At 41.6% G+C, this 25,490-nt stretch overlaps 1 protein-coding gene across 2 annotated transcripts in view; it reads right to left on the reverse strand.

Moving 5' to 3' along the window:
• The window catches only part of MED13L (mediator complex subunit 13L), a 964,037-nt gene that overhangs the window by 133,516 nt on the left and 805,031 nt on the right, over nt 1-25,490 (reverse strand). For both annotated transcript variants that reach the window (XM_085634904.1, XM_085634903.1), the window contains exons 19-20: nt 25,039-25,262; nt 6,665-6,857 (exon numbers count right to left, since the gene is read on the reverse strand). In XM_085634904.1, the coding sequence (XP_085491030.1) occupies nt 6,665-6,857; nt 25,039-25,262 (417 nt within the window). The remainder of the gene's footprint in view (nt 1-6,664; nt 6,858-25,038; nt 25,263-25,490) is intronic.

Here is a 25,490-nt window from a genome sequence, read left to right on the forward strand (position 1 = left end):
TCCGGATCCAGTCTGACGCCTGGGGATATTCTAAGGTGAGGAATCTAACTAACGTGTTTCTTTCAGATATAGCGTTTACAAAGCCACATGTGTTGTATACTTCTGCCATCTAGTGGTGCAAGTCATAACAGTCCTGCAAAAATAAGTTTTCAAGCAATCTGAGGTCACTGGCGGGGCTGTGTCCATCTCTAGACTGCTGTTCCATCTTTCACCACCACTCACCCGATGGTGGATGGCATTTTGCAAGATCAGTGACTGCGTTATAGAGCACCAAAAGTGTGCCAACGTGCAGCAAGTCTCTAAGATCTTGCTACTGATCCCCAAAACACGAAAACGAATCCTACCTTTGAAACGCGTCTGATCAATGAAATCTGCAAATGCAGCGCTATCAAGGAACATTCTGAAGTGCCCGCCAAAATCACCAAATTCACATATACTATACCACCTTCCAAAGTTGGTCGTCTAATGCACAAAAATAATTCATCTTCACACCACTGAATGACAGTGTGCAGTACACAAAGAGCGCAAATCTATACAAGACTTAAACGACTGTATTGCGTCCGCTACGACAACGTGTCTTGTGGCCCCGGCTTTACCCAGGTCCAAGAAGGCTCCGCTACAATCGGGGAGTGTGCGCGACGCCCCAAACAAGACCCGCACGAAAATCCGGAGGATCGGCCCTCTCCCTTCCTTGGACTTTAGCTTTACTCCAGAAATGCAGCGTAGGTTTCCGCTTTGGTCTGTAACGGCCACGGTGGTATGTAAAGCAGGAGGTTAAAAGCAGGGGTGGCAGACTGATTATGGGTTAGTCACCCAGTAGCCCAGTTTGATGAAAACTCAGTCCCATTCTGGGAGCCCACGGAGAAGTCGGCTGCCAGGAGTAACTTGATCTCATTTAGTAAAACCCAGGCTGAGACGGACACTGGCCTTGTGTGCCCTGTGAAGGCGGTGAGAAGGGGCAGCGGGAGATCTTCAGCGTGCAGACAGGGGCCTGTCCATCTACGCCGGAGCTCGCTCCTGCGCTGCCCCCAGGGCTCTGCGCAGAGGAGGCACGGGGAGGGTGGGGTCCAGCTGAGGCAGTCGCGGAAGCTGCGGCCCATCCCTCAGCCGAGCGGAGTATGAAGAGAGACAGCGGCATCAAAGACACAACCCGAGATGCGCCACCTTAGGCTGGGTAACATTTTGTGCCCGAGGACTTCTGGGACAGGGAGGGGCGCCATGCTTGAGCTTCCTTGAGCACCAAAAAGAGAAACTCCAGTATAAGAGTCATTGAGCTGAAGTCCGTTCCTGTCCATCCATGTTCCAATGTTGCTCAGGGTTCTTTGTGGGTTCACACCAAAACAGGAGAATTTAATGAAAAACTGGGTGCACTCTGTACAACTGCATCCAAGCCAGCATTTCTTAACAAGGGTGAGGCTGATAATAAACAGAAGAAAGGGGAGCCGCCTCTGTGGACACAACTTAGTGGAAAGGACATTTTAGAAGAAAAGAATCCATGGAAACCTATTGAAACCAGAAAGGACTTAGGGTCGACGGTGTATAACACTAGTACCCTCCGGGCCGGCTTTAGCAATGGTGGCGCCCTGTGCGACAATGTTTGTTGGTGTCCCCCAATGACCACCTCCGCCACAGAATCCCTCACTACCACCATTTGACAGTGCCCCTCAATTCTCCATAACCACTGTCACTTACATTAATTTAGTTTTATATCGCCAATCATACCAGTTTAAGGTGTCATTTTACATCACACACACATTGCACAGAGACAATCATACATGTGTAAATGAGTGCATAGGAAATAGTACATAAGACAGAGGCCTACAAGGTGCAGGAGTCACTTGTCACCCATGGTGGTAGGCAGTATACTTTAAGAGTCCTTGGTCTGGAAAAACGCAAATTCAGAATTTAAAATGTAACACCATTGTTAGGGGTTTTCTTTAATAATAAGAATTGATTTCTACCTAAATGAACCCTTCTTGCAATAATAGGATAACAAAAGATTTGGCAAAAAAACACATAGCTCTAATACATTCCTTGCATGTTGCATGCAGCCCTTTGCTGACTGTTGATACATAAGGATTTTAAATTATAAACTGCAAATAACAAAAGGATCTCTCTGACAAAAGAAGTAACCCATTGACCAATTTATATTATATGCACTTTGTTATTTGAATGGGACACGCTCTTTGCAGCCGGCACATTAACCCTCTGCACTATGGGTCAACATCTCTTAGGCAAAGCTCCAGTTTCTCTCCAGGAAGAACATTAATCAAATGAGTTATCTTGACATTTGTATTGCTGGGTCTAGGAGCGCGGCATCAGGTGTTTTTAGAACAATAAACTTGTGCCCCCAACCCAAGTCAGCGCCCGGTGCCATGGCACCGATCGCACCGCCCTAGAGTCGGCCCGAGAACCCTATCTACTAGGACCACCTGGTCTACGGTTTCAAAAGCTGCAGTCGGACACCGAATAACCAGCAAGCTGGTCCCTTCACCCACACACCCGAGGGCATCATTCCACAGAAGACTAATTCGGCACTTTGTGTGTCGTGATCAGGGAAAAAACCCAGATTAAAAATAAGAGGGAGGTAACTGAAAGGATTCCATCATCTGGGTGGGATTTTCTAGGTTAGCCAGCATCTTTCCTTTAAACATCCCTGAAAGCTTGCACCACTTTCCCCACCTCGTGCCCTCAGTCCCAGGTACCGAGGCATGTATGCTTAACAATGCCCACTCTTTGATGAAGCACACCTTAGAGATTCGCAGCTGCGTCACACATCGCAGCCTTGATCTCCTCTTTATTAGAGGGGCATGGCTAACAATTCCTCAATCCTGGACATATGTCTGTTCCATAATTTTTCCCACATTGCCAGATCGTTTAGCACTGCTGAAGTAGCAATCATCAGAAGGGCTGCTCACACAGTAATTGGCCTCACCTTGAAACCTTTCCTGGAAGAAAAAACACTACGCCCGAAAATCAACATCTTCCCCAAAAACTCCATCAAAAGGTTGACAATATATAGGCCAGTAGTTTAATGCTCTTGTGTTTACCTAAGTTTTTGGAGACCTAGTTACCCTCATCATACTACAAATCAACAACACCCTTGTGTTTGAGGATTTTAACATACCTAACCTCTTTGAAGCAGCAACCTTCATTGAAACTGGTGAATCCCTGTGCCTAAGCCAACTAGTAGCAAGCACTGGCAAAGCCAAGGGATCTGGCCTTAGCAAGCCTCGGTGGTTTTTTTCTTTCACAGACAAAAGAAATTAAAAGTCAAAGTTGTAAAGAAAATTGCAGCTTTCTGAAAGCGGTATGCATGTGCTTCCAAAAAAAATAAGGAAAAAAGAGCCAATCAGAAAAATAAATGAAAAAAAACGTAAAATGAAGGCACAAATGAAAGAAGAATTTGGACTGCCAGGTGTAACAAACACTAAGTGGACTACTTTTTACGTGTATGTGAACAAGTGCAAGAGCAAAATGCCATTACTCACAGGGAAGAGAACCAATGGCAGAAATGGGCTGACCCCCTGACTGTGCTTTGGGTTGTGGTCAACGGAAGAAAAACACTAAGGGCACATGAACAGATACATGGATGAACGGCGCTGAATGAAAGCAAGCGAGTGTGACGCACATTTCCTGTGATTGAGATGCTTTGAAAACAAAACTAGGAAGAAGGTTAAGGCTGTCTCTAGACCAGTCAAAACTAGTCTAACCCAGGTGAGTGATCACAAAAGGGACCCATCCTTTTCAAGCATGGGAAATATTTAAGTAGACTCCCTTGCGCTGTTGTCTTTGATGGGGCACCTTTCTCTAGTGTTTAGCATTTCCTTTGAGCCCCATGTGAAGGACTCACACATCACTAGATCACATTTATTGCTCTTCTATTCCCACTCTTTTCCTCCAACCAAGATGGAAACGTTATTGTCTTTAATGAATGACTTTAAATGACTGCATTGCCCTCATGAAAACAAATCATTTAAAAGGCAGCACAGCCTTATTAACCTTGGTGCTCCAAAAACGCAGATTGAGCAGACTTTGGATGTAAATGATGAGCAACTCTGGTGCGAGTCCTATCATCATGCGACCAGGAACACGTAATGTACTCTTTCAGCCGACTATAAGAAAATCATTCACTCAGCCAAGCCACAACATATTCAGACCTGTTCAACTTTTTTGAAGAAAAAATCATTGATCTCACTGCCCCATTTACTTGGAGAAGCCAACAGCCCCTGACTAATAGACAAGAATATGAAACGTGTCTCTTGCTACGTTCTTTTGACTTGCGTTCACATGGCCATGGCCTTCATTATGATCACCTCCATCAAATCAGGTTCTCCTTGTTCCACAAGAATCATAAAATCTTGGAGGGACCAGCAGCCCCTTTTCTTAGAAACCTAAGAAACAACTTTTTTTAAAAAATGAGCAGACTCACCTTCTTAGAGAAAGCCACTGGTCACACTCCTTAAAAAATACTTATCCGATCCATCGATATTTTCCAACTTCCAACCTACATCACTCTTGCCCCATAGCTTTAGAGTGAGTGATCAATGAGTAGAATTCCTGTTTCTCTGCAACCATTAGTTCTGGATGAGGCCCAATCGGGTTTTTGAGCACGTCGTGGCATTGCAGCTGTGCTTCTCGTTAATGAAGATGACGTCAGAATCTCCCGGGATGAGGGTGAAACTTCATCCTCTTCCTGGTAGACCTCTCTGACCTCAACTTAATACTTGCTTATTGACAATGTATCCAGCAAAACTAGCTTCTGCTGAACTAAAAAAAAAAAATATAAGTGCTCATCTCTGGTCGACTTGCTGTTCCTTGGTTTCACTTATGGGGGCCTAGTAAGTTGGTATATGTGCCAGTGCCATCAGAATTGGCATGTGATCTTAGAGAATTAGCTCTCCTTTTAGCATTACAATAGCAAGGTATTGGCCGTACGTTCTTTTTCCCCACATGGTACTCTGGGGAACTGTATTCCAAGCCACACGTGGTGTGCGTCTATGGGCCTTATAGTATCACATGCTCCGCACGACATCGTAATATTTTGACTCTGCAGATGGGTAAGGTACTGGGGGGAGGGACTTGGATGGGAGGAACGACCTGTCATTTGCAGTCACTGAATCTTTAACTGAGCATTGGAATACTTTGCCATTGTTTGTCACAGGCTTGATTTGTTTTGGTGAAGCAGAACCAAGCATATTGACGAATTTCTTATGTTCCCCTCTTTTTTTTTTTTTTTAATATCTTGAGTGACTTATGAAAATTATAATAAAGACCAACTGAGAAAAAAAAACCTTCAACATTAGTGCCTGAATTACTCTTCATGTTGCATCTTTCCACTGGCTACATGTGACGAAACATAATTTTTTTGCAGTCTCTTTTTTCCAAAGGACAGTAATGAACAGAGATTTCGCTTTAATTAAACAAACAAAAACAAATTCAGTTCGAGATTATCTTTCTTGCCAGGGATAAGTACACGATCATCAAGTGAGTGTGAAAGAGAGACAAACCGCACCATTAGCTGGCTACTTGGCGTAAGGGGCAGGCCAAAAACTGGGTATTTTTTTTGAGGGGGTGTTTAAACTACACTTTAATGATACTGGGAGTGTTGGAGGGGTATGTCGGCTGAAGATCAAAAGGGATTAAACAGGAGGGAATTCGGTCTTAAGTTTTACTAAAAATTTCATCAAGAAGGACAAACAAAAAAACGATTTAAGAAACACTATTGAAGGAGGTGGATTTACTCATTCGAAGACTATATCCAGAGAAGGAATCAGATCTTTCCATTTAAGAGAGCAGGGAAATATTTGTATTCCCACTAGAAATGTAAATCTCATGTTGGCGTTTTGTCAACGAGATAAAAAAACGTATTCTCTCAAAATAGACAATTACTACATCCAATCAAAAGTCAGTTGTATCAGAACACTACCTGTTAGGAGAAATAAATTAAAAGGTCATCAATCGATGATCTTGTTGCATTTTCAAATGAATACATTGGAAGGGTGTGCAAAAGATTTAGTTGCTTGCTCTGAAAAGCTCTCACCCAGTCTTATTCCTGGAGCAGCCTTTACATAGGTACTTTGTATTTTGCAGGCTAAACATTTTGATTAAAATGAAAAAGACATTCTAGGGTGACAAAATGTAATACTCTCCTATTCAGATACGGATTCATGCCTTAAGTTTACTGCTCGCCTCCCAAAAAAAAATTGCACATGATCTTAAATGGAATACATTCACATAGTGACTGCTCCTGACAATTTGCCATGGATCCAGCCCTTCTAGAAGGATGTTGAACATTCCTGCCCCAGAGCAAACCGTATCAACTAAATATGGAATATTTGTTCGAAATCAGTTGTGTCCCCATCAGATAATTTACATATGGATGGGAATATAAAAAAGGAACTTAAGGGATACATAAAAGTTGTCAATTTGGCTGAGACAGAAACACGTGATAATAAAGTACATACAATATATACATTATGATAAAGTTAAAAGTGTATGAGAGATGGTGACAGCAAAATTCTAACAAGAAATAAAAAAACTATAAGATGGATTCTGTTTTTCTTTGAGAAAGTTAGACACATTTGTAGAAACAGGTTTGTGCAAAAAAGTTTGAGGTGATCAGGCATTGAACAGCATGACCTGATCTAGTACGCTAACATACCAAGGTGATGGCGACACACTTGTGCATAGAGCTTGAGACGGGAATAGTTGTCCGTTTCTTCAGTGCTCCAAGACTGGCTGAACCACTCGCTGACTGGCTCCTCACTGATCTTCTGTGCCACAGTCTTCCCTACTCGCAGGATACCATCACGTAGCACCTTGCAAAGCGGTTTGTGCTGTCCAAGTCGACACATCTGAGAAAACAAAAACAAAATGATAATTTCAGCTCCATCCAACTTAATTGTGTACTCACATTACATTATAAACCTCTTTGAACACTCTGGGCACATAGACCAAGAATAAGCTTAACAATGCTAATCCTGAACACAACTGGCCTAAAAGCAAGAAAAGAATCACGATGTATGAAGAAGACAGCACAGAAAGCAAACACTCGCATACACTTAATTATCAGAGGGGAACCACCCATCTCATCAATGAAAGCATTCACCTATGAGGAATTTGCCATATATGGACCCAGCCATATAGGAGAGCACTGGACCGAAGCTCACTATTCAAAAGAGACACCACTCGCCACATCATTGAAAGGAGGAAAGACATAAACCTAACTGTCCAGGGAACAAAATGTAAGACGAGCTAGAACAAAAATATTAAATTTCAGACAACTTAACCATAAAAAGTACCTACAACAAATTCTCAAAGTCTTGAGGGTTGTTCGAAAATCCTGCTTTATTTTGACAAACAAGCAGACGCCAAAACTAAAACATTTGCTCAGATCAAACCACTGTCTTTGTGAAAACAAATACTACACCTTAAATCATGAGTGAGAGATCGCCTTTATGTTGGCACTGCATTATTATAACTTTACAGTGTTTTACAGTGCGCTGGCACCAGCGGTGTTGAGCTTTATTGTGTTCATTTTGGCCTAATTCTTGTCAGCTGGAGCTTGCATGCAAGGTAGGCGTGTGTGGGAAGAGTTTGGTGTCCTACATGTGGTTTTTGGCGTTTAGGAGTGCAAATGTTACCTACAACAGCCGTGGTATATTTTTTATCTATCACAGAGAAACAAAAGGATGAGAAAGCCCCATCGGTACACAAACATGTGGCCTGCATCTCACACTATTCTATTTCACAATACAAAGCTACAAAAACATGGTTGCATGGCGGTGGCTTAAATAAAAAATCATGCCAATTAAAAGAAGGCCAGATCCACATAAATATTCAACCTAGGCAGCCCGAAACTGTCAGAAGCACGTCTCGGTATCCTTGACACATCTTGAAACAGAATTCGTACTATAAAATCAAGCAGAATATTTAAGCAGCAAACACGTACAACAGTACATTTTACAGATTGTCCTTCCACGTTTGTTGAAAAATTAATGTTACCCAGCACACGTTGAATTCTTTTCAATGACCACTATAAGATGGAAGCAAGTGCCAGTCTCACCTGTTACAGAACAAGGTAATTACTTGTGGGAAGAGTACTTCTCAAGCTCAATTTTATCGTATATTTATCGGTTTTTTTTTGTAAATATCTTAAGACGTCAGGCAGGGTTAGCAAAAGGTTTAATATCTCATAATAGGTGTCAGTGTTGCTGCATAAATGCTATGACCAGAAAGGACATTTCCTAGCTCAAGGTGCTGTCTCAGGAAGAGGACCTAAATCCACTTAATTTATCACTTCTCTAGACTCCAATCATTAAAACAGATATACACAACATAACAAAAATCAAAATAGAATATTTTACAGAGAAGGAGAGAGGGTGAGGTGAAATCCTAACATCTCACAGTCTCCAGGTTCTATATGAAACCGTGAACAGATTTAACCTGCCTTATTCGACAGGTAAGTTGAGCAACAAGGGGTATGTCTAATAAACAAAATAATCTGTAAAACAGCATTCATGTAGGAAATCGTGGAAAACTGCTTATGCTTGCAGAGCAGTCAACAGCATCACTGGCCCTGAACAGTTGCTTTGATCACTCCATGCTGTCCTCCAGCATCTTATTGAAGGGGCACTGCTATGTTTTAAGGCAAGCGGGGTTGTTATTACCTTGGCTATCTCCCAAGTTGCATTGTTCTACCCAAATATAATCCAAGAGGTACTAAGTTCCTCAGACCCCGAGGTAAACCTGTTGCTGCATAAAGCATATTGCTATTTTGGATTCATGTCAGGAGTACAGTAGGTAAAGGGGGTCAGGAGAGGCTTAATCAGAAAGGGCTTGTCTACTGAACTTGTAGGGGTTAGATATGCTTGTGGAAGAGCTGGGTAAATTGTTGTGGGATGGTGCGATCTCGTACTTGTAAACTTCTGATTTTTCCCTACTCTCCCAAGACAGCATCTAGGAGAGCATTGTTAAAGGGGACAAAAGGTTCAGAATGGATCCCTGATGAACCAAAGCTTGGTCTCCCAACTGAGCTCCTTGCCAAACCAGCTGACTGCACATTGCAGCTATGAGGCCACATAATAAAGAGGCATACCTGGGAATTCCAAACCCCCGGCCCCAAGCTCCCAAGATAGTTACAAGACATCAAGTTTTATCCTGTTAAATTTGCCGGATTATTCCAATGAGCTCACAAGTGAGTCTACCTCTTTGAATATCTACTGCGGCATAGGACACATGGAGTTCCGTAAAACACAAAGGCACAGTGTGATAAAGACCATTTTAGCCAATTAAATTCTGCTCATGTAGGACAATGGTAGCTTATTTCAAAATTCTACTGACCTACGAAGGATGTGCAGCACTGACCCCATATTAAGATCAAACTGCGCTCGAGTGATTTAGTACCCAAATATCAGAGACAAGTTTCCATTGTATCCCTAATATCGGCATAGCATTCAGTTCTGCCTCCATAATCATTCGGATCTGGAACAGTTTGGATTTATTTCACTTGAAACAGTCCCATCAGCACCCCATTCTCAAGAGCCTGCAAAATGATTTGAATGCATCAAACACACCAGCGTGTCGTCAATATACTGATATTGTGGGGCCAATTAACAAAGTTAACTTTAGATGCGAGTAAATCGACTTGTGTAATGTTACTCTTATACACTGTAGTAACTTTACTAGTTAAGCCATTATCATTTTTGAGTGCAAAGTAATTATAAAGTGTAAACTTACATTTGCCCATCCTCCGAAACAGGGAGTTGAGTTAGAAAAAACATATAGGACAGTAAAGTTACTATAAGTGTATTTTAATAATCCACACACTTTGCGGACACATGCCTCCACAATTGGGACAGACATCTTCCGTGTAGGGACATTTTTAGCAGTTTATTAAAGTTTTAAAATAATAGTAAAAATATTTTTATGTTAAATGCTAATCTAAATCAATTGAATATATATTTATTTTTGATGTTGAACACATTAAAAATGCTCTAACACTAGCTTAATTTTTTTATTAAATAATTATTTAATTCAAGTAAATTAAAAGAAGTAAATTTTTTTTTTTTTTAAATTGGAAAAAACCCTAAAGGGAAATGTTAGTTTTTATTTGTGTATTACAAGTGATTACAAGTTATGTACAGAATTAATTTAATTACTTAACATATATTATAAAAATAGTTTATAATAAAATACTTTATTCACATGTATTTAAAATTTAAATCTAATTGTTTTAACATTAAAATACATTTAGATATATTTCTAAAAAGCTTAAAAACATACATTTTAACATTATTTCCTATAGGGTTTTATTTTAAAGCTACTGCAAGTTAATTTCTATATGAAGGGGGGACGTACCTGTGAGTAGCAATGGGTGATGCTCTACTTACTCCAGGGTCTGAGCTGAGGTGCATTTACTATTGTTCTGGGTCCTTTTTTGCTGAAATAACCTGCAGAAATGCACTTTCTGAATAGCAATGGGATTATTCTTTTGTGGGTGGGTGCATGTCCCTCATTAGTCCACCCTCAACCCCCTCCTTATGACTCTCTAAACCCCTCCAATTTATTTTAATATATTCTCTATTTGCCAGCCACCCCCGCCCTTCCCACATTTCCAAATAAAAAGTAACCCTGGGCTATATACTCCGCTCTGCCAGCAGTGTGTGAGGAGATTTGCCCACTCCGTGCTTTGCTGGAAACGCGGGGTATAGGGCAAAACTCCGACTCCACAGCGGAGCAGAGTTAGCCAGCCCCCCCCCCCTGAAAAACAGTTAAAGATTATTTTAAAATAAAATAAAAACACACTTACATCTTGCGAGAACTGTGCATGCGCACGCGCAGTTCTCTCAAGATGTACCCCACGTAGGAGAGAGACGGCGAGGAGGAGGAGAGCAGCCCAGGGACGCGGCAGGACAGGTACGTGTGTTAATATTTAATTATAAAATAATCTTAACGGATTTTTGTGGGTGGTGGAGCAGAGGTTCCACTGAGTTTCCCCCCAACTCAGTGGACCTCCACGTAGTCCTACTATGCCAGCTCCGCCCAGGGTTAATAAAAAGTACACCAAAGATAGCAGGAATTTCCTCACATAAAAGAAAGGAGAGGAGGAGGCACAGACCTTTGCATGCAAGTTAGTGAACAGCATATTGCAGTACTACTAATCGTACTACAAAATGCAGTTTGGAAATATGCTCCTTTGGGTGCATGGTTTCCTATCTTTATGCCTCAAAGCCAAAAAAGTACTGAACCTGCTTGCCATTGTTTCCCATAATAGGACAAATATTGGTGAAAGTGAACAGCCCTGGCGAATCTTCTTCTCTCACTTGACTCTCAGAAATTATTTTGTGGCATTCTCTCCATCGGTCAAGCATATAAAAGTTTTACCTAATTCAAATAAGTGGTCTAAAGCCCATGTCCAACTCTGCCAATATACAATTCCAATTTATTGTGTCAAATGTACATTCAAAATCAAAGGTAACTAAGGCAACAGGGGTATCTACATGCTCTGGAAAGTAACACGTGCCAGTCTCCTCAGATTCTGCATTTTATTTATTTCTGGTACGAAGTCACCATAATCCTAACGGACCAGTTGCTGTGATTTTCCCAACTGTAATGTGAGAATAGGCATCTTGCAAATTGATAGTGTTCATTCAGTCACTTTTTATTAGGTGAGGAAATATTTGATGGAGTGCTAACATGCTGAATTTTTCCTTTCTTACCCATATGGTGGCTAACTTAGATCCAGAATGGGCCTCATATTTTTAGGGTCATTCTTTTGAACTAGAGGTATCCTGAATAAATGCCTCTTCCCTGTGGGGATAGGACTTGCTCAATAGCTTTCCCCCCAATAGAGAGGCTACCTCCTTGCAGAATTCAATTCGATGATGCTTTGGAATTAGTTTCAGTGGAACAGATAAAGCAGGCATCTCGAAGTGAAGCAAGTAGCCATTTAACCCAATAACCACTGTTCACTTATTGCTTGTGATGACTTGCCTAGCTCTCTTAAAAGCTGTGAGATAGCGTCTCCAACGGAGTGGATAATAGAGGGGGCATTCATTGTTTCTTTAATTGATGGGGTCCTTCCTAACAAATTGTACTGCGACTGTGAAGGCTTGTTCTGGATCTCTGTTCCTAGTGGTATGATTGTTTCTGGCCTTGTTGGTGTTGATGCTGTAGCAGATAAGCTCAGAGAGGCCACTGAACCCTCATGTGAGTGGCACCAGTAACCTCTCCATCTTAAATGAGACAAAAAACCTCTTCTTTCCTCCAGGCTGACAGCTTTTTATGACTCCGCTTCATCTTTCATGCTCCGATTCTCTTCTTTAGTGTGGTGGCCAAAGAGAGCAGAGCCTTTGAATGGAAGATTAAGAACCGTCAGCTGGGCATCCAGTTTTAGTGAAGTACCGCATAAGGAGGGAAAAACCAAGGGTAGTGCCATGGCAGTAACAATAGACTGTCGATTCTGCAGAGTCAATCACCACACTGAAGACTTGGTTTGACTGAAGAAAGCCTTCATAGACTAACTCATCAAAATCCAGCCTAGGCTCTATGGGTAGGTCATCTGACAAATATTAGGTTATTCCTTGGCTCTGTGAACGTACTGTCACCATACTGCAGGTGTGCTATCTGGTTTCAACACACTAGCTGGGGCACCAGTCATTCTGGTACCAAAGTATGGGGCCTAGATGAAGCTCTAGGTTGGGGTGTTTCTATGATGAAGGAATCTAAGGACTGTGGAGCTCCGAAGGAGGTATTGAGCTTCATGGCGCCTTAAGTCAGGACATCATGGACAGTGGTAATGTACCCCATCAGAGAGAATCTAGCATGAGATCCTGAGAAAAAGGTGAGAGTATGTGAGGATGCATTATCACCACCAGGGCTGTAAAGTGCTATCAAACATTGTGCCAGGGAGCTCTTGCCCTCACATTTTGGTGGAGGCTGATAAATGTCTAAAGCCATTGACGGAAGAGGCAAAACCCCTAGTGGAAGTACTAGAGCCAGTCAATGCCTGGGGGAGAAGACCTCTTTATTATAGAATACATATATCTTGGTCTGGACACTACTACAGGCTTTGGCCATGGAGGAACAGGAAGCAGAAGAGACAAAAAGCATCTGTAAGGGATATTTAGGAGTTATGGCAATTCGGAGGCCTTCGCTGTGTGGAGACAGACTGATGATTTTGATATTATTAGCCTTTTCTTTGGCCTATGTAATGGTGAATGGCTTGACATCCATCTATCCAAACGTCGAAGGATGTTCCAAAAAACAAAGGGTGAGATGCTGAGAGGTGTCGCAATGTTGAATGAATCAATGGCGCGTGTGGACTTGATAATCCTCCAGAAAGCTTGATGTCAAAGCTTTATCTCACGCCAAACAGTGTTGGTGTTTCGATTTCAACGTACACAGAGAAACTATATTTGAAGGGGAGCAAGTAAACAACATATCTTTCTTCGACAATGAAGCCATCAACTAACAGGAATGCCGCTAGCACTCTACTTTTTGGATTTTCTTTCGTGGGATACTTTGGAATGGAAGGTGCAGTTGAAGGGGATGCAGCATCTTCTCTGACTTGTCGCTTCTTTTCTTATTTTGTGTTTTTGTTTTTTAATGTTCTTTCCTTCTCGTATTTGAATGCCCTTTCTTTCTTGTCGTTTAAATCCTGTCAACATCTTTGAAAAAAACTGGCATTCTTTGTTAGAGGGATACGGTGAAGGGCATTCCACTCATCTGGTGATCTGGGCAGCCTTAATTCTGTTGGAAAATGGGCACTTAATAGTGAAGGCTTGCTGACAAATAAAAAATCAAACGTCATAAAAACGTATTTATGGCCTTGTTAGAGATTTAAAAAAAATTAAGTGAATTCTGAAAGAAAAATGTCATAAAAGTAGGAGAGAAAAAACAGAGTTCTAAAATCCAAAACTCAAGTAAAAAAAATAAAAAACAGGCTGCCAGTGCTGGGTGTCATGGAATCGGACGAGCCTGGACTCAGGAACCTTAATTTTGCTAGGCTTTGGAGGGTGCATCTCTGCTTTGGACATGCTGGACAGTTCACCAACTCGGGAGATATATTCTCGAGTCCCAACATGCTGCAGAAGGGAAGAGGGCTTAGTTAAATTCAATGTTTTGCAGCTCGAGACTCTCCTAGATACACATGGATGGTGCATACAGTCCCCTTTTAGGAGGGTTTGAGCCCTGAATATTGAGAGGACAGATATCACAGCCAAAATATTGTACCATAAAAACTTATCTGCTGCGGGAATTCGGAGCTGGGGATCCAGGTTCGAGTCTCAGCATCGGCTCAATATCCTGCGATTCTAGGCATATCACTTAGTCTCCCTGTGCCTATGGGCAGCTCCTGATACCCTCACGGTGATAAGCCGCGCTCTACAAATTATTACTTATTTAATATTTTGGTGAGCTACCTTCCATAATGTGTGAACATCAAATCTGCCTTTGCCATCACTCTGCAATGAATATCATCACCTTTGAAGTTCTGAATTTGGTTTTCAGAGTCTGGATTAATGGCAACAGAAGGCAGGAATATGCAAATTTCCTATAACAACTTATTGCAGCACATTCCTCAAAGATAGTGGATGGTAACACATGGATGCAAAGATTTGGCATTTTGTACTTTTGTATAAAGAACAATTGGGTCTTGTTTTCCTCATGTACTAAGTAAGTGACACAGAACAGCCGCATTTAACTTTCACTCAAATGTGATGTCCATCTGACTGATTAGGCTACCTATCTAAATACAATCTACATCTGGTATGTGGTGCGCATTCAGAGTTTCACATGCTAGTTTTAACAGGGCAAAGTCATATTCTTCCCCCATTTGTTTACATAAGATATTGTGTTTGTGTTGTCTCTAAAAACTATACACTACCTTGTTTTGGATGTGACCTTGAAAAGCATTCAGTGAGGATGCCGTTTTGCTAAAAGTAATTTATGTGCTTTACTGCATCGATTTCTGATCCTTTAGTGTATTGTGTCCATGTGTGCACCCCACCTCTGATTATGGTGGCTTAAGGAGCTGGAGGGTAAAATGTACTTCTCCCGGCCATATTTTTCTGTGTGGCACTACTGTAATTTTTTGTACCTTATTTGTGACAACCACTCGGTCGTCCTATTGTCAGGGTCAGATTGGTAACACGGGCACTCGGGAAATGGCCGAGGGGGCGGTAGCAGAGTTCTAGCTGTGGGCCGCTTCTTTGGGCTGTTCGGATGCAGCCAGCGGCCCAGTGGGTGCCTGACTGGCCTTTCTAGAGGCCGATGGGCAGTGGTATCACCCCCTTACTCTCGCTGCTTTAAGATCGTAGGTGATTAGCAATGACTTCTATGTTAAGGTAAGGTTTCTAACCGAAAACTAAGCATCCTCTTGCTCTGTATTGATTTCACCCAAAGGTGAATGCTGCCCTACTGATGACATTGTGATATATCTCATGCCATCTGGAGTAGAAGGCCTACCTGGGCAGAGTTCAATGTCTTCTCGAGGTTTATTCATGTTTATATCTTGCCACGTTGTGTCTTCTCCTGACCGTTTAATCCCAAAGGGTTTGGGAATGTTTTAAAGCAGCTGCTGTCTCCTTAAAGCTCAGCTTCATTCTCTCTAGTTCAGCTATCTCAGAGTCGAGAGCATTTTAAATTCCCCTAGCCCCAGTTACCCTTTTCTGTTTCTGGAGTACTTCCTACAAGCGTTGACATTTTATCTTTCTTGATTCAAAACAATCTTTTTCTTAAGTAGAGTACAATGTTTTTTCTTTGTCTTCCAAATTCAAGTGTGATCCAGAGACTAATCTCTATACTTTCCCTTTGTTTACTGGGCTTGACTGTGCTCGGAAGTCAGGCCGGAAGGTATGCGTTTAGGTTTTCAAAGTTGATCATACATACTCTGATGCAGAGTCCAAAGCAGCGTTTGAACGTGTTAAGCTACAATCATGCTCTAATGACGAATTCATTGATTTGTTCCGGTCTTAAGAGCTTGATCACTCTCAGATGTAGTGTCTAATGGTTTGGATGTCTTCTTACCATGCACCTTTTCTTTAGATCAGGGAGAATGTGTCTTATACATATATTACTATTATTGGTGGCATTGCAGACTTAGGGTCCTAAAGTTCAATAGTGCTCTTTGGGGGAGTTGGAATCTTTTCCTCGAGGATTTGTGATTGAACAAATTGCCAGTCTGAATCCCCACAATGTTCCTGTTTAAACCTCCTCTTAAATGTTTTCTTCCTTTGAAAAACCTGTTGCATCCATGGATTGGGCCTGTTTTTCTGCCATTCTAACATCAATATAACATTAATAAGTTTTTTCCAGTGTGCCTAGATTAAACTGTATCCATGAATTCGTATCTTTGACTTGAAAGACATTTCTCTTGACATATAGGAGGCGTAGTAAGCGCTATATACAATTACAATACAATACATTATGGATGTTTGTCATTTACATCAGTTGGAGTTAGGATAGAATTTAAAGATCATGTTCATAATCTAAAATGGAATTGAGGTGTGGCGCAGATGCCAGGGTGGCTGACTCCAGAACATGGGGGCTCACGGTTCGATCCTCGGCACCGGTGGCAGGTTAGCCCAGCAACATGCGACTCTGGGCAAAAGCTCGCTTAATCTTCCCAATGGCCCCCAGCACCTTGGCACCCTTTGAGGTCATTGTTTGCGCTTTACAAATACCAGTATTATTATTATTCTGAGATAACACACAACTTGTACACAGTTTCAAACAAAGTCGAAGCATATTCATTTGGTCCAGCAATTTAGTCTGCAGCCTCAAGTCACTATCAAATTTGTTGACAAAATTTCATAGCATTACGGAAGCTCAGCCAGTAGACTACTAAATCCAAAGGAAGGAAACAATCTAAAATTTAAGTTCATATACGGGGGGCATTGTGGGCTTGCAGTTATAGTCATACACCGCCACCCAGGTCAATGCTCAAACAAAGAAAAAAAATACTACTATAAACACTTACTAACACTAGATGGGAGAATTAAGCACATTATGTGAAACTAAAAGAGATTTCACCTTATAAAACAATAACTTCAGCTACACTGAGGAGTCCCTGCAGCAAAACCTGTCTGAACCAGACCTTTCAGTCAAGAAAACAAAGATTTAGAAGTGTATGCTTAATTTCTGGGAGGTCTTAGTCATGGGAAGAGAAGATACTCTTTTTCATGTTTTCAAATCTGGCTTGGCTGGAAATGGGACATAATATACTACCTCACTGTATAGGTAAGAAAACTAATTTCTTCAACTACCAAAACACACATTTTCTAACGGATACATGCCTCAAAGTCATAATTCAACACACAGTGTCACATGCAGTGGAATGGGAGGTGGACTGATAATCGGGCCTACATTTCAAATACCTAAATGGTTTAATAGTTTTTATTGAGATTTAAACTTTTACAAACGGCGGGCATTCCCACCTGCCCTCCCAAATGTATTTCCCAAAAACCTCCCTCCCTTTCACACAGAAGGACATACCACTTCACCGCTTGTGTCGTTCACTCCTAAAAGCTTCCCAAGATTCAAGATTGTTTATTGTTTCAGTTAGTTCAAACAACTACAAAACAATTCAAGCTTCCCATTATTTAAGTCTTCCAACAACTATAAACTTAACCCTACCTCTCACTCCTCCCCCAAAGAGTGTGCTGTTGCATATTTAGTGAGTCTACCAAATGAGAAATTGTACCCCACGTGTCAGCTGAGTAAGATGTACAGCAAAGGAACACTCTTATTCCACATTGTTTAATATGAACTGTTTTCTTGCTAGGATCTCAGAGCCCGCAGAGACTTTCGCACAAGTGGCCTGGCATCTTCAGAGAGACGCTCCAGAAGAGGTGACCAAGGTGCTGTGCATTCCAGGTCTGTCCCTGCTCTCTCATGCAAGACTGTTTACATTCTTAGCCATAACTTAAGGAACCAGTCTATTATCGTTATAGGGTCCAGCCTTCCCTATCTCACTTATACTAGTGTCTGCTTGGATGCTAGGGGGATCATCAAAGTCTGTTTTTTAACGTCTTTTGCCGCTTCCCCAATCCACATCTGGCTCGCATCCTCATAGTATGTTTGACAGTTGGGCGGGTAGCATATTTCTGTGATCCAGCAGCTATTGCTTTGGACCCTGGCCCTGAATTACTCCACAGTCCCTCCAGCAAGCACCCAAGTCCCTTGCCTCAAACATGCTTACATTTGCAGGGCCACCTGTATAAGATTTTTCAGCAGATGGCCATCTCTTTCAAAGGATTTAAACCATGATTTGGGACATAATATAGCTCAAAAATAATAGCAGAAAAAACACTGATAATTAAAAAAAATAATCACCTCAAGTTGGCTAATGATACCAAGCATGTAGATTCTTCTGGCACAAGAATACATTAAAGAACAAGAGCCACAGAATAATTGAACTAGTGCCTTTACAGAGCTGATAAGTCATTTCTGAGAGTGCCATCTATATGACTCACAAGATGAATCTAATGTGGCAAAGTTTTGAAGATAGTAAATATTTCTTCATCTAGTCTTACTCCATAATATTTCAAAAGATGAAAAATTTGTAGCAAAAATCACCACTTTTAATAATTGTTCTGTAAAGAGTACAAGAGGAGAGTTCAGAGCTGCGCTTGTGGAAGGACTGTTCTGGGCACAGGTGCTTTAGACTCATTTAAGCCAGCCATGTTCTTTGCAATGTTGAGGTGATTTCGTAGCTATGATTGCCTATACCATGAACACACCCAAGAATACTGGTTTCTTATCGAAGGATAACTATGATGACTTGAAGGAACACATGAAGTCTTTTGAGGAGAACAGGAAATTTGGGGGCGGGGGCTGGAACAATATATCAAGCTTACATCTTTCAACTGAACTCATACACAGAACCCACTAGACAAGATTCCATACATTTGCACCACATCTGTTTTTCCCATCAATTCCGGAGCAGTTTTTTGTGCCAAAGAATGCTAAAATACAAATAGTGTTGAAATGCAAACATTAAAAAGATTCACAAATCACTTTTAAAAAGTGCGTCTGTAAGGTAACCCATCTTTCTGAAAATCTTTTTCCTTTAGAGTGGGAGTGAAATTGCACAATATAATCTCCAGCTTTCTCTCAATCAGTCTCCTTATCTTCATCATAATATTTCCCTATTTCATTGGTCCCCTCTGAAACAGGACAGGATATAACTGATACCTCTCTAGATCTTTGTCTACCTCCACTGTCCTCAAATTCCCCCCAATTCTCTGAACTTCTCTCACTCTCGTATCAGTCTCTCAATATCCCTTACTAATTCCATCTCCTTTGCATCTACAGCCCTCTCTCCTCTTGGTCTTTTCTCCCTCTCCAGCTTTCCCCTTTCTTCTGCCTTTCGTCTTCACATTGGTTTCTTGCCCTCAGTCTTGGTCTCGCTCATCTCTCTGCCTTCAATTTCCCCTTCTCAGCACAACCTGAAGTTAATTTCATGTGGGAGGTTATGAGTGCAGAGGCTTTAAAAGACCTGAAATGCTCTTCGAGTTGGTTATGTAATGTCACAAACCAATTTACCATTACAAACATGACTTCCCTAAAACGAACACTGGCAACTGACAGTGAGGATATCAATGGACTGGCAGCTCTGCTTCGGCAAAAATCTGCCACTATTACTGCCAGTCCTTCTCAATTTTGCACAGCAAACTATTGTATTTACTCAGACTCACCATTCTGGGATAGAAATTTAAAACCTCAATGGACTTCTTTTCTGGACCCACAGTAGTATGTATTTTTCTATGTGCTGCCTACCTTCCCAGATGTCAAACCAAAAACCCTCAAGTTATCAAGGGAAAGGACTTGAGGGGTCAGGGTATCGGGGTTGGTGCCCTCTAACAACTACACAATAACAAAAAGCAAAACCAGACTAATGAGAGGTTACAAAACCATGGATCCTTTACCCTCTCTCTCTAATCACATTTTGAAGAGCCTGTTAAGTGCTTGGCCGCTCATCATTACAACCATCCTTGGTGAGCGAAGAAGCCCAATGATGAGGCATGACACGTGGGTAAGTATCTGAGAACTCACCTAATAATACATTTTTTTTTTAATTATTCATTTTTTTTTAATTATTCATCAGACTGAAACTTGAAAGGGATTGCTTCCACTCACGGGCCAAAGGATCCAAGGTTTGTTTGACCCATCATTAGTCTGGGTTCACTTTGTTATTGTGTAGCTTCCAAAATGGACATAGCAAGATACATTAGAAGGAAGGAGAGGGTCATCACTTAGAGATCATCCCACTCTGTTTGGAGTACCATATACTGTAGTGAAATAATCAACACACTTGCTGTCTGGGATACCGGTGTGTGATCCTGGTTATTTTCTAGAACCCCAGGAAACAACAGCCAGAACTTACCATTCATCAGGATTGCATATCATATTACCATCATATCAGTTGGAGTACAATAACCCTTTCTGCACCTGGCAGCAACACAGTGTGAAACTTGTGTGTCTAATGCATTTATAAGGAGCCAAATAATATCTCTTCCTGAAAGAAAAAAAACACACATGCCTCACTGTACACTGTACGGCAGCAAAGGAAATGGTGTTAATGAAGAAACTCACTATGAATGAACACCCTCAATAAAATGTCAATGATTGAGGGTCTTCCTTGTTGTGGTTACTTGCCATTATCAAAATGTAAAATGAATGAAGGAGGAGGTGAATTCTTTGGTTATCACGTTTCTGGTTTATACGAACAGGGGTCTACACTGGTGATGTGCAATGAGTAAAGTTGTTATTCATCAAGTATAGTATTTAAGAGAAGCAGATATTTTAAGCGTATATGTCTTATGATTATGTTAGTGTAACTTTGTCCTATTTGAGTTCCACTCTCTTCCTCTTTAGAGGTACTAAGCAAAAGTAAAAATGCTGTTAATGCCAAGGAATTCCCACACTGGTTACCCCCAGGATGCAATTAAATCTAGTTTGTCTAGTTCATAAATTTCTGCATAGTGTGGCCCCGGCGGATCTTGTAGATAACATGTTAATAAAATGCTGCAGACATAAGGCTCAGCTGTGGAAGTTCTGCTCCAAATTCCATTTCTTCTACTCTGGCAATCCTCCGATTGACCTCTGAAGGCCAAAGCTGTTTGTGCTCCCGTTACTGTGTCATGAAGGAACCAGCTCATCATGTAGGACACAGCTCATCCTATCAGGTTTTAGACTGCGCGCAAAAATGCCATTGTTTTACTTTCTGTTCAGAGTAGATGGTACTAGTGAACAAAATCCCCTGCTAGCAAAGATGGTTACGTAAGTACAGCAACTTCTTCACTAATCTTATCATGATCAAGTTTTAGACCATCCGCCATTGTCCTAAGAACATTTCCCTATAAGAGCCATATAAAGAATAATTTTTTCCAGTGGCACACTAAGGCCTTAAAGGCGAGAAAATAGGGCCATGTGGAAGAGATGTAGTGTAGCAGATAAGGTAGCAACTTTAAAACGCAAGGACTGGGGTCTCAATAGTGGTTTTGGCACTTAAATAAAAATTATATTCTGGGAAAAATATTTGCTCTCACTGTGCTTAAAACTGTAAATATGTGAAATGCAATGGAGGTACACAATCTTCTACCTTCTCTGGTCTCCATTCACCACCAGCTAAATATCTGCTATATGTATACATGCATGCAATATTGTCATGGGTTTTGCTTCACTTGACACCTTATATTGTCAATTTTCATATGTGCTCATTGTGAGCTCGTGCACGACATTCATTTGAAATCATTGATTAGATCTTAAGTAATAAAGGGCAATATGTATCAAAGGGTTTTACCCCTTCTCTGCTTATGGGAAAATGTGATCGTACAGTTGGCCCTACATTTATTATCTCGCAGTAAATTATGCTACATTATTATATATATATATATATATACACACACACACACACACACACACACACACACACACACACACACACACACACACACACACACACACACACACACACACACACACACACACACACACACACATTTCCAGGTGCCCCAGAACTTCAGAGACGCCACTCCACAAGCGATAGTTTTCACAAACTTTTATTAAAGAAGCCACTAATACAGCCCCGCCTGGTGTGTATCCCTACGTGTTTCATGTGAAGGAGGGATGGCAAACCTGGACTGGAACATAAAAGTCTTTACCCATCATGGCCTTACACTCTTCGGTGAGCTGAAAGCTAGAAATTGAAGTCCTAATTAACCCTCTCAGTAGGGTCCGTAGTATATGCCACAACTGTATTTACTCCCAATTTCTGCAATGTTCAAAGCCCTCCAGTGGGCTGCAGGACTGTATTCCTGGCTCCGCATTGAAATCACCCTTGCTGGCAGGCTGCTGACTCACCTTACGAGTCTGGCTAAACATGACGATATATCCCGTTCTGTGGTCCCCCCTCCCTTCCCCCTCCCCCTTTTTAACTAAACGCTTTTACTAAAGAACTGTTTTGTCATGTTTTCTCTTACAGAGGAAACACAACTGTGGTTTTCTTCTCCGCCCCTTCCCCCATGGGGCAACTTGTCTAAACTATTAGGGTAAGCCTGGTGGCAGCACCGTCTGCCACCACATTTTCGCACTAGTGTACACTATTAGAGTGCCACCAAGTCACACACACACTTGTGTCACGCACGACACCCAATGCATGCATTGTTTTGTCTCTTTTTCCTTCCTTTGTTTCTTTACAGGTACAAACGACCCAGCCAGTTACATTGTTTTTCAAAAACTCTATTTCAGGCTTCACTATTGGAAGCAGCTCTTAGACGGTGAAGTGTGACCTATGCCACACTCCCGCAGTGGTGACACATTACCAAATGTGGTAAGAACGGAGCCCATTATTCTTTAATTTAGGTCCTGATGAATGCCGCGGACCCTTCGGGGCCACTCAGGCAGAAACATGTCGACCATCCACGAGATCATTCACTAGACGGTTGGGAACAATAAACATCCCAATCTCCGTCGCACTTATATTTTAATATCATATAGTTTTCATCTCACATTAAAGAACTGCTACTGACTACTATAATGATTTTTAACTTCACTCACATAGTCACGGGCCCCCACTCCATCACTTAGAAGTGCATCCTTGTCGTCAAGTGTATGCCCGCCCTCCATCAAACGAAGGTTTTGGAGGACGAGGACTGGTCAATGATGAAGCATGACACCAGGTGGTGTGTGAGACCAGTCCGTATCTTTTTGTGAGATGCCCACACTCACGACGTTCTTGTAACTCGTTTGGGTTATCACACTAGGAGCAGCTCTTTTGTGATGAACAGGCTGTGAAGATTCCCAGCCCCGCAGTCCTGTTTCAGTTCGCAGGCGGTGCATGTCCAGTCCGGGTTTGCCATCTCCCCTTCCCATGATTAAGGTGCAGGTGCACCAGAACACGTAGGGATACACACCAGGCGGGGCTGTATTGGTGGCTTCTTTAATAAAAGTTTGTGAAAACTCTCACTCGTGGAGAGGAGTCTCTGAAGTTCTGGGGCACCTGGAGATATGAATATACGCGGCAGGGTCCAAGCCGCGAGAGATGCACCGCCTGCGAATTGAAACCGGACTGCGGGGCTGGGAATCTTCACAGCCTGCCAGCATGGGTGATTTCAATGCGGAGCCAGGATTACAGTCCTGCAGCCCACTGGAGGGCTTTGAACATTGCAAAAATTGGGAGTAAATACAGTTGTGGCATAAACTACGGACCCCTACCGAGAGGGTTAATTAGGACTTCAATTTCTAGCTTTCAGCTCACCGAAGAGTGTAAGGCCATGATGGGTAAAGACTTTTATGTTCCAGTCCGGGTTTGCCATCTCTCCTTCCCATGATTAAGGTGCACCGAAACACTTAGGGATACACACCAGGCGGGGCTGTATTGGTGACTTATTTAATAAAAGTTTGTGAAAACGATCGCTCGTGGAGTGGTGTCTCTGAAGTTCTGGGGCACCTGGATATACTATATAGTATATATATATATATATATGATTTCTGTTGCATGTACTAGCCAAACGGCATCAGAGAGCTGCACATAGTCAAAGTGCAGAATAAAGCCAAAGGAAATAAGAGGAAGCTGGGTTGTGCACGGTTAATGTACCGTAATATAGTGTTCTTCATAGAGGATAGTCTTCAACCCTTTCCTAAAACGGAGAAATATCAGGGGCAATGATGGACAGAGGTATGTTGCTCCAGATCCTGAGTGCAGAGATAGGAAAGGTCTGCTGTCTTTTGTTGTTGTTGCTTTTTTAGACTTCTTAGGTTGCAGTCTGACGGTGTGCCACTATGGAGTCTAGGAGGTCATGGAGAAGGGCATTACCACCATCCTAATGGGAGTAGAGATCTTGAGCATCAGTTCTTGAGTTACTTTCTGGAAGAACTGTTTGCTTTGTTTAGAAGATAGAGCTAGTGTCAGTAAGTATATATTTTTTTGCAATATGTTAATTGAGAGAGAAGTTGGTGTCCAGGGTAAATCCAAATGACCCTATCATTCAGTGAAAGATTGGGTTCAAAGCCGTCAAGGTTCATATCATTGAGCAGGTTTGTACTTTATCTTGTTTCTTGCTCTTGGCAAATAACAATAATTCTTTTTTGGTTGAAGTGAGCTTCAGGTGGACACCAGATATCAAGGTACAGATGATGTGCAGGCAGTGTTTGAGGCGCTGTATGTCTGAGGCACAGGAAACTTTCAAGTAGAGCTATGTATTGTGTAGCTCATGTATGATAGTTAGGAAAAGACAAATTAGCTTTAACATGAATAGGTCATTAAATGCTCATGTTTTTCTTCACTGTAAATCAATACTTACAAGGATACATTTTTCCCAAAACAATGTTAAGAATGATATACAATTATAGTTCACAGTTCTCCCATTTATATTTTCCAACTGTTGGACTATCAAAAACAGAACAAATGAACTCAATTCAGGAAAGGACAAGCAAATAAGTACAATAGAAACAAATAAGCAAAGCAAAAATGGCGTTCAGACTTGAGGTTTACAACGTTCACATTTTACAACAGAGCTTCACACCCACCTCATAGACAGCACTCAAATCTCTAAAAAAGGTTTTGGCTCCTTCCAGTAAAAGCTCATTTTCTGGACACACCACAACATAGACTAAGTCACGGTGTCCTCCGTAGGGCTCCAGTAACAACCTTTCCCAGAAAGGCAGTGAAAATGGAGAAATGGTAAGAAAATCCTTGTCATAGCCCACGAGCAAAGTTGGTATGGGAAGAGGTTCAGGAGATTCATCTGACCCTTTACAAAGGGGGAAAAAACGCAAAATAAACCATTACAGACTTGTGGCAAAATTCATAGAAATAGAGCATTCTGGATGTCTTCAATTACATAATTAAAACATGTGCAAAAAATGAGGAATAAGCTAGAAAGACTGTTGAACAATTTAAACATCTATTTTAATGACTGTTCTTCACTGATATTCTCCATTAGGTGGCATGCAGCCAAATATTCCTAATTCCTGGGACA

Source organism: Triturus cristatus, chromosome 11, assembly GCF_964204655.1.
Source record: "Triturus cristatus chromosome 11, aTriCri1.1, whole genome shotgun sequence".
Lineage (NCBI taxonomy): Eukaryota > Metazoa > Chordata > Amphibia > Caudata > Salamandridae > Triturus > Triturus cristatus.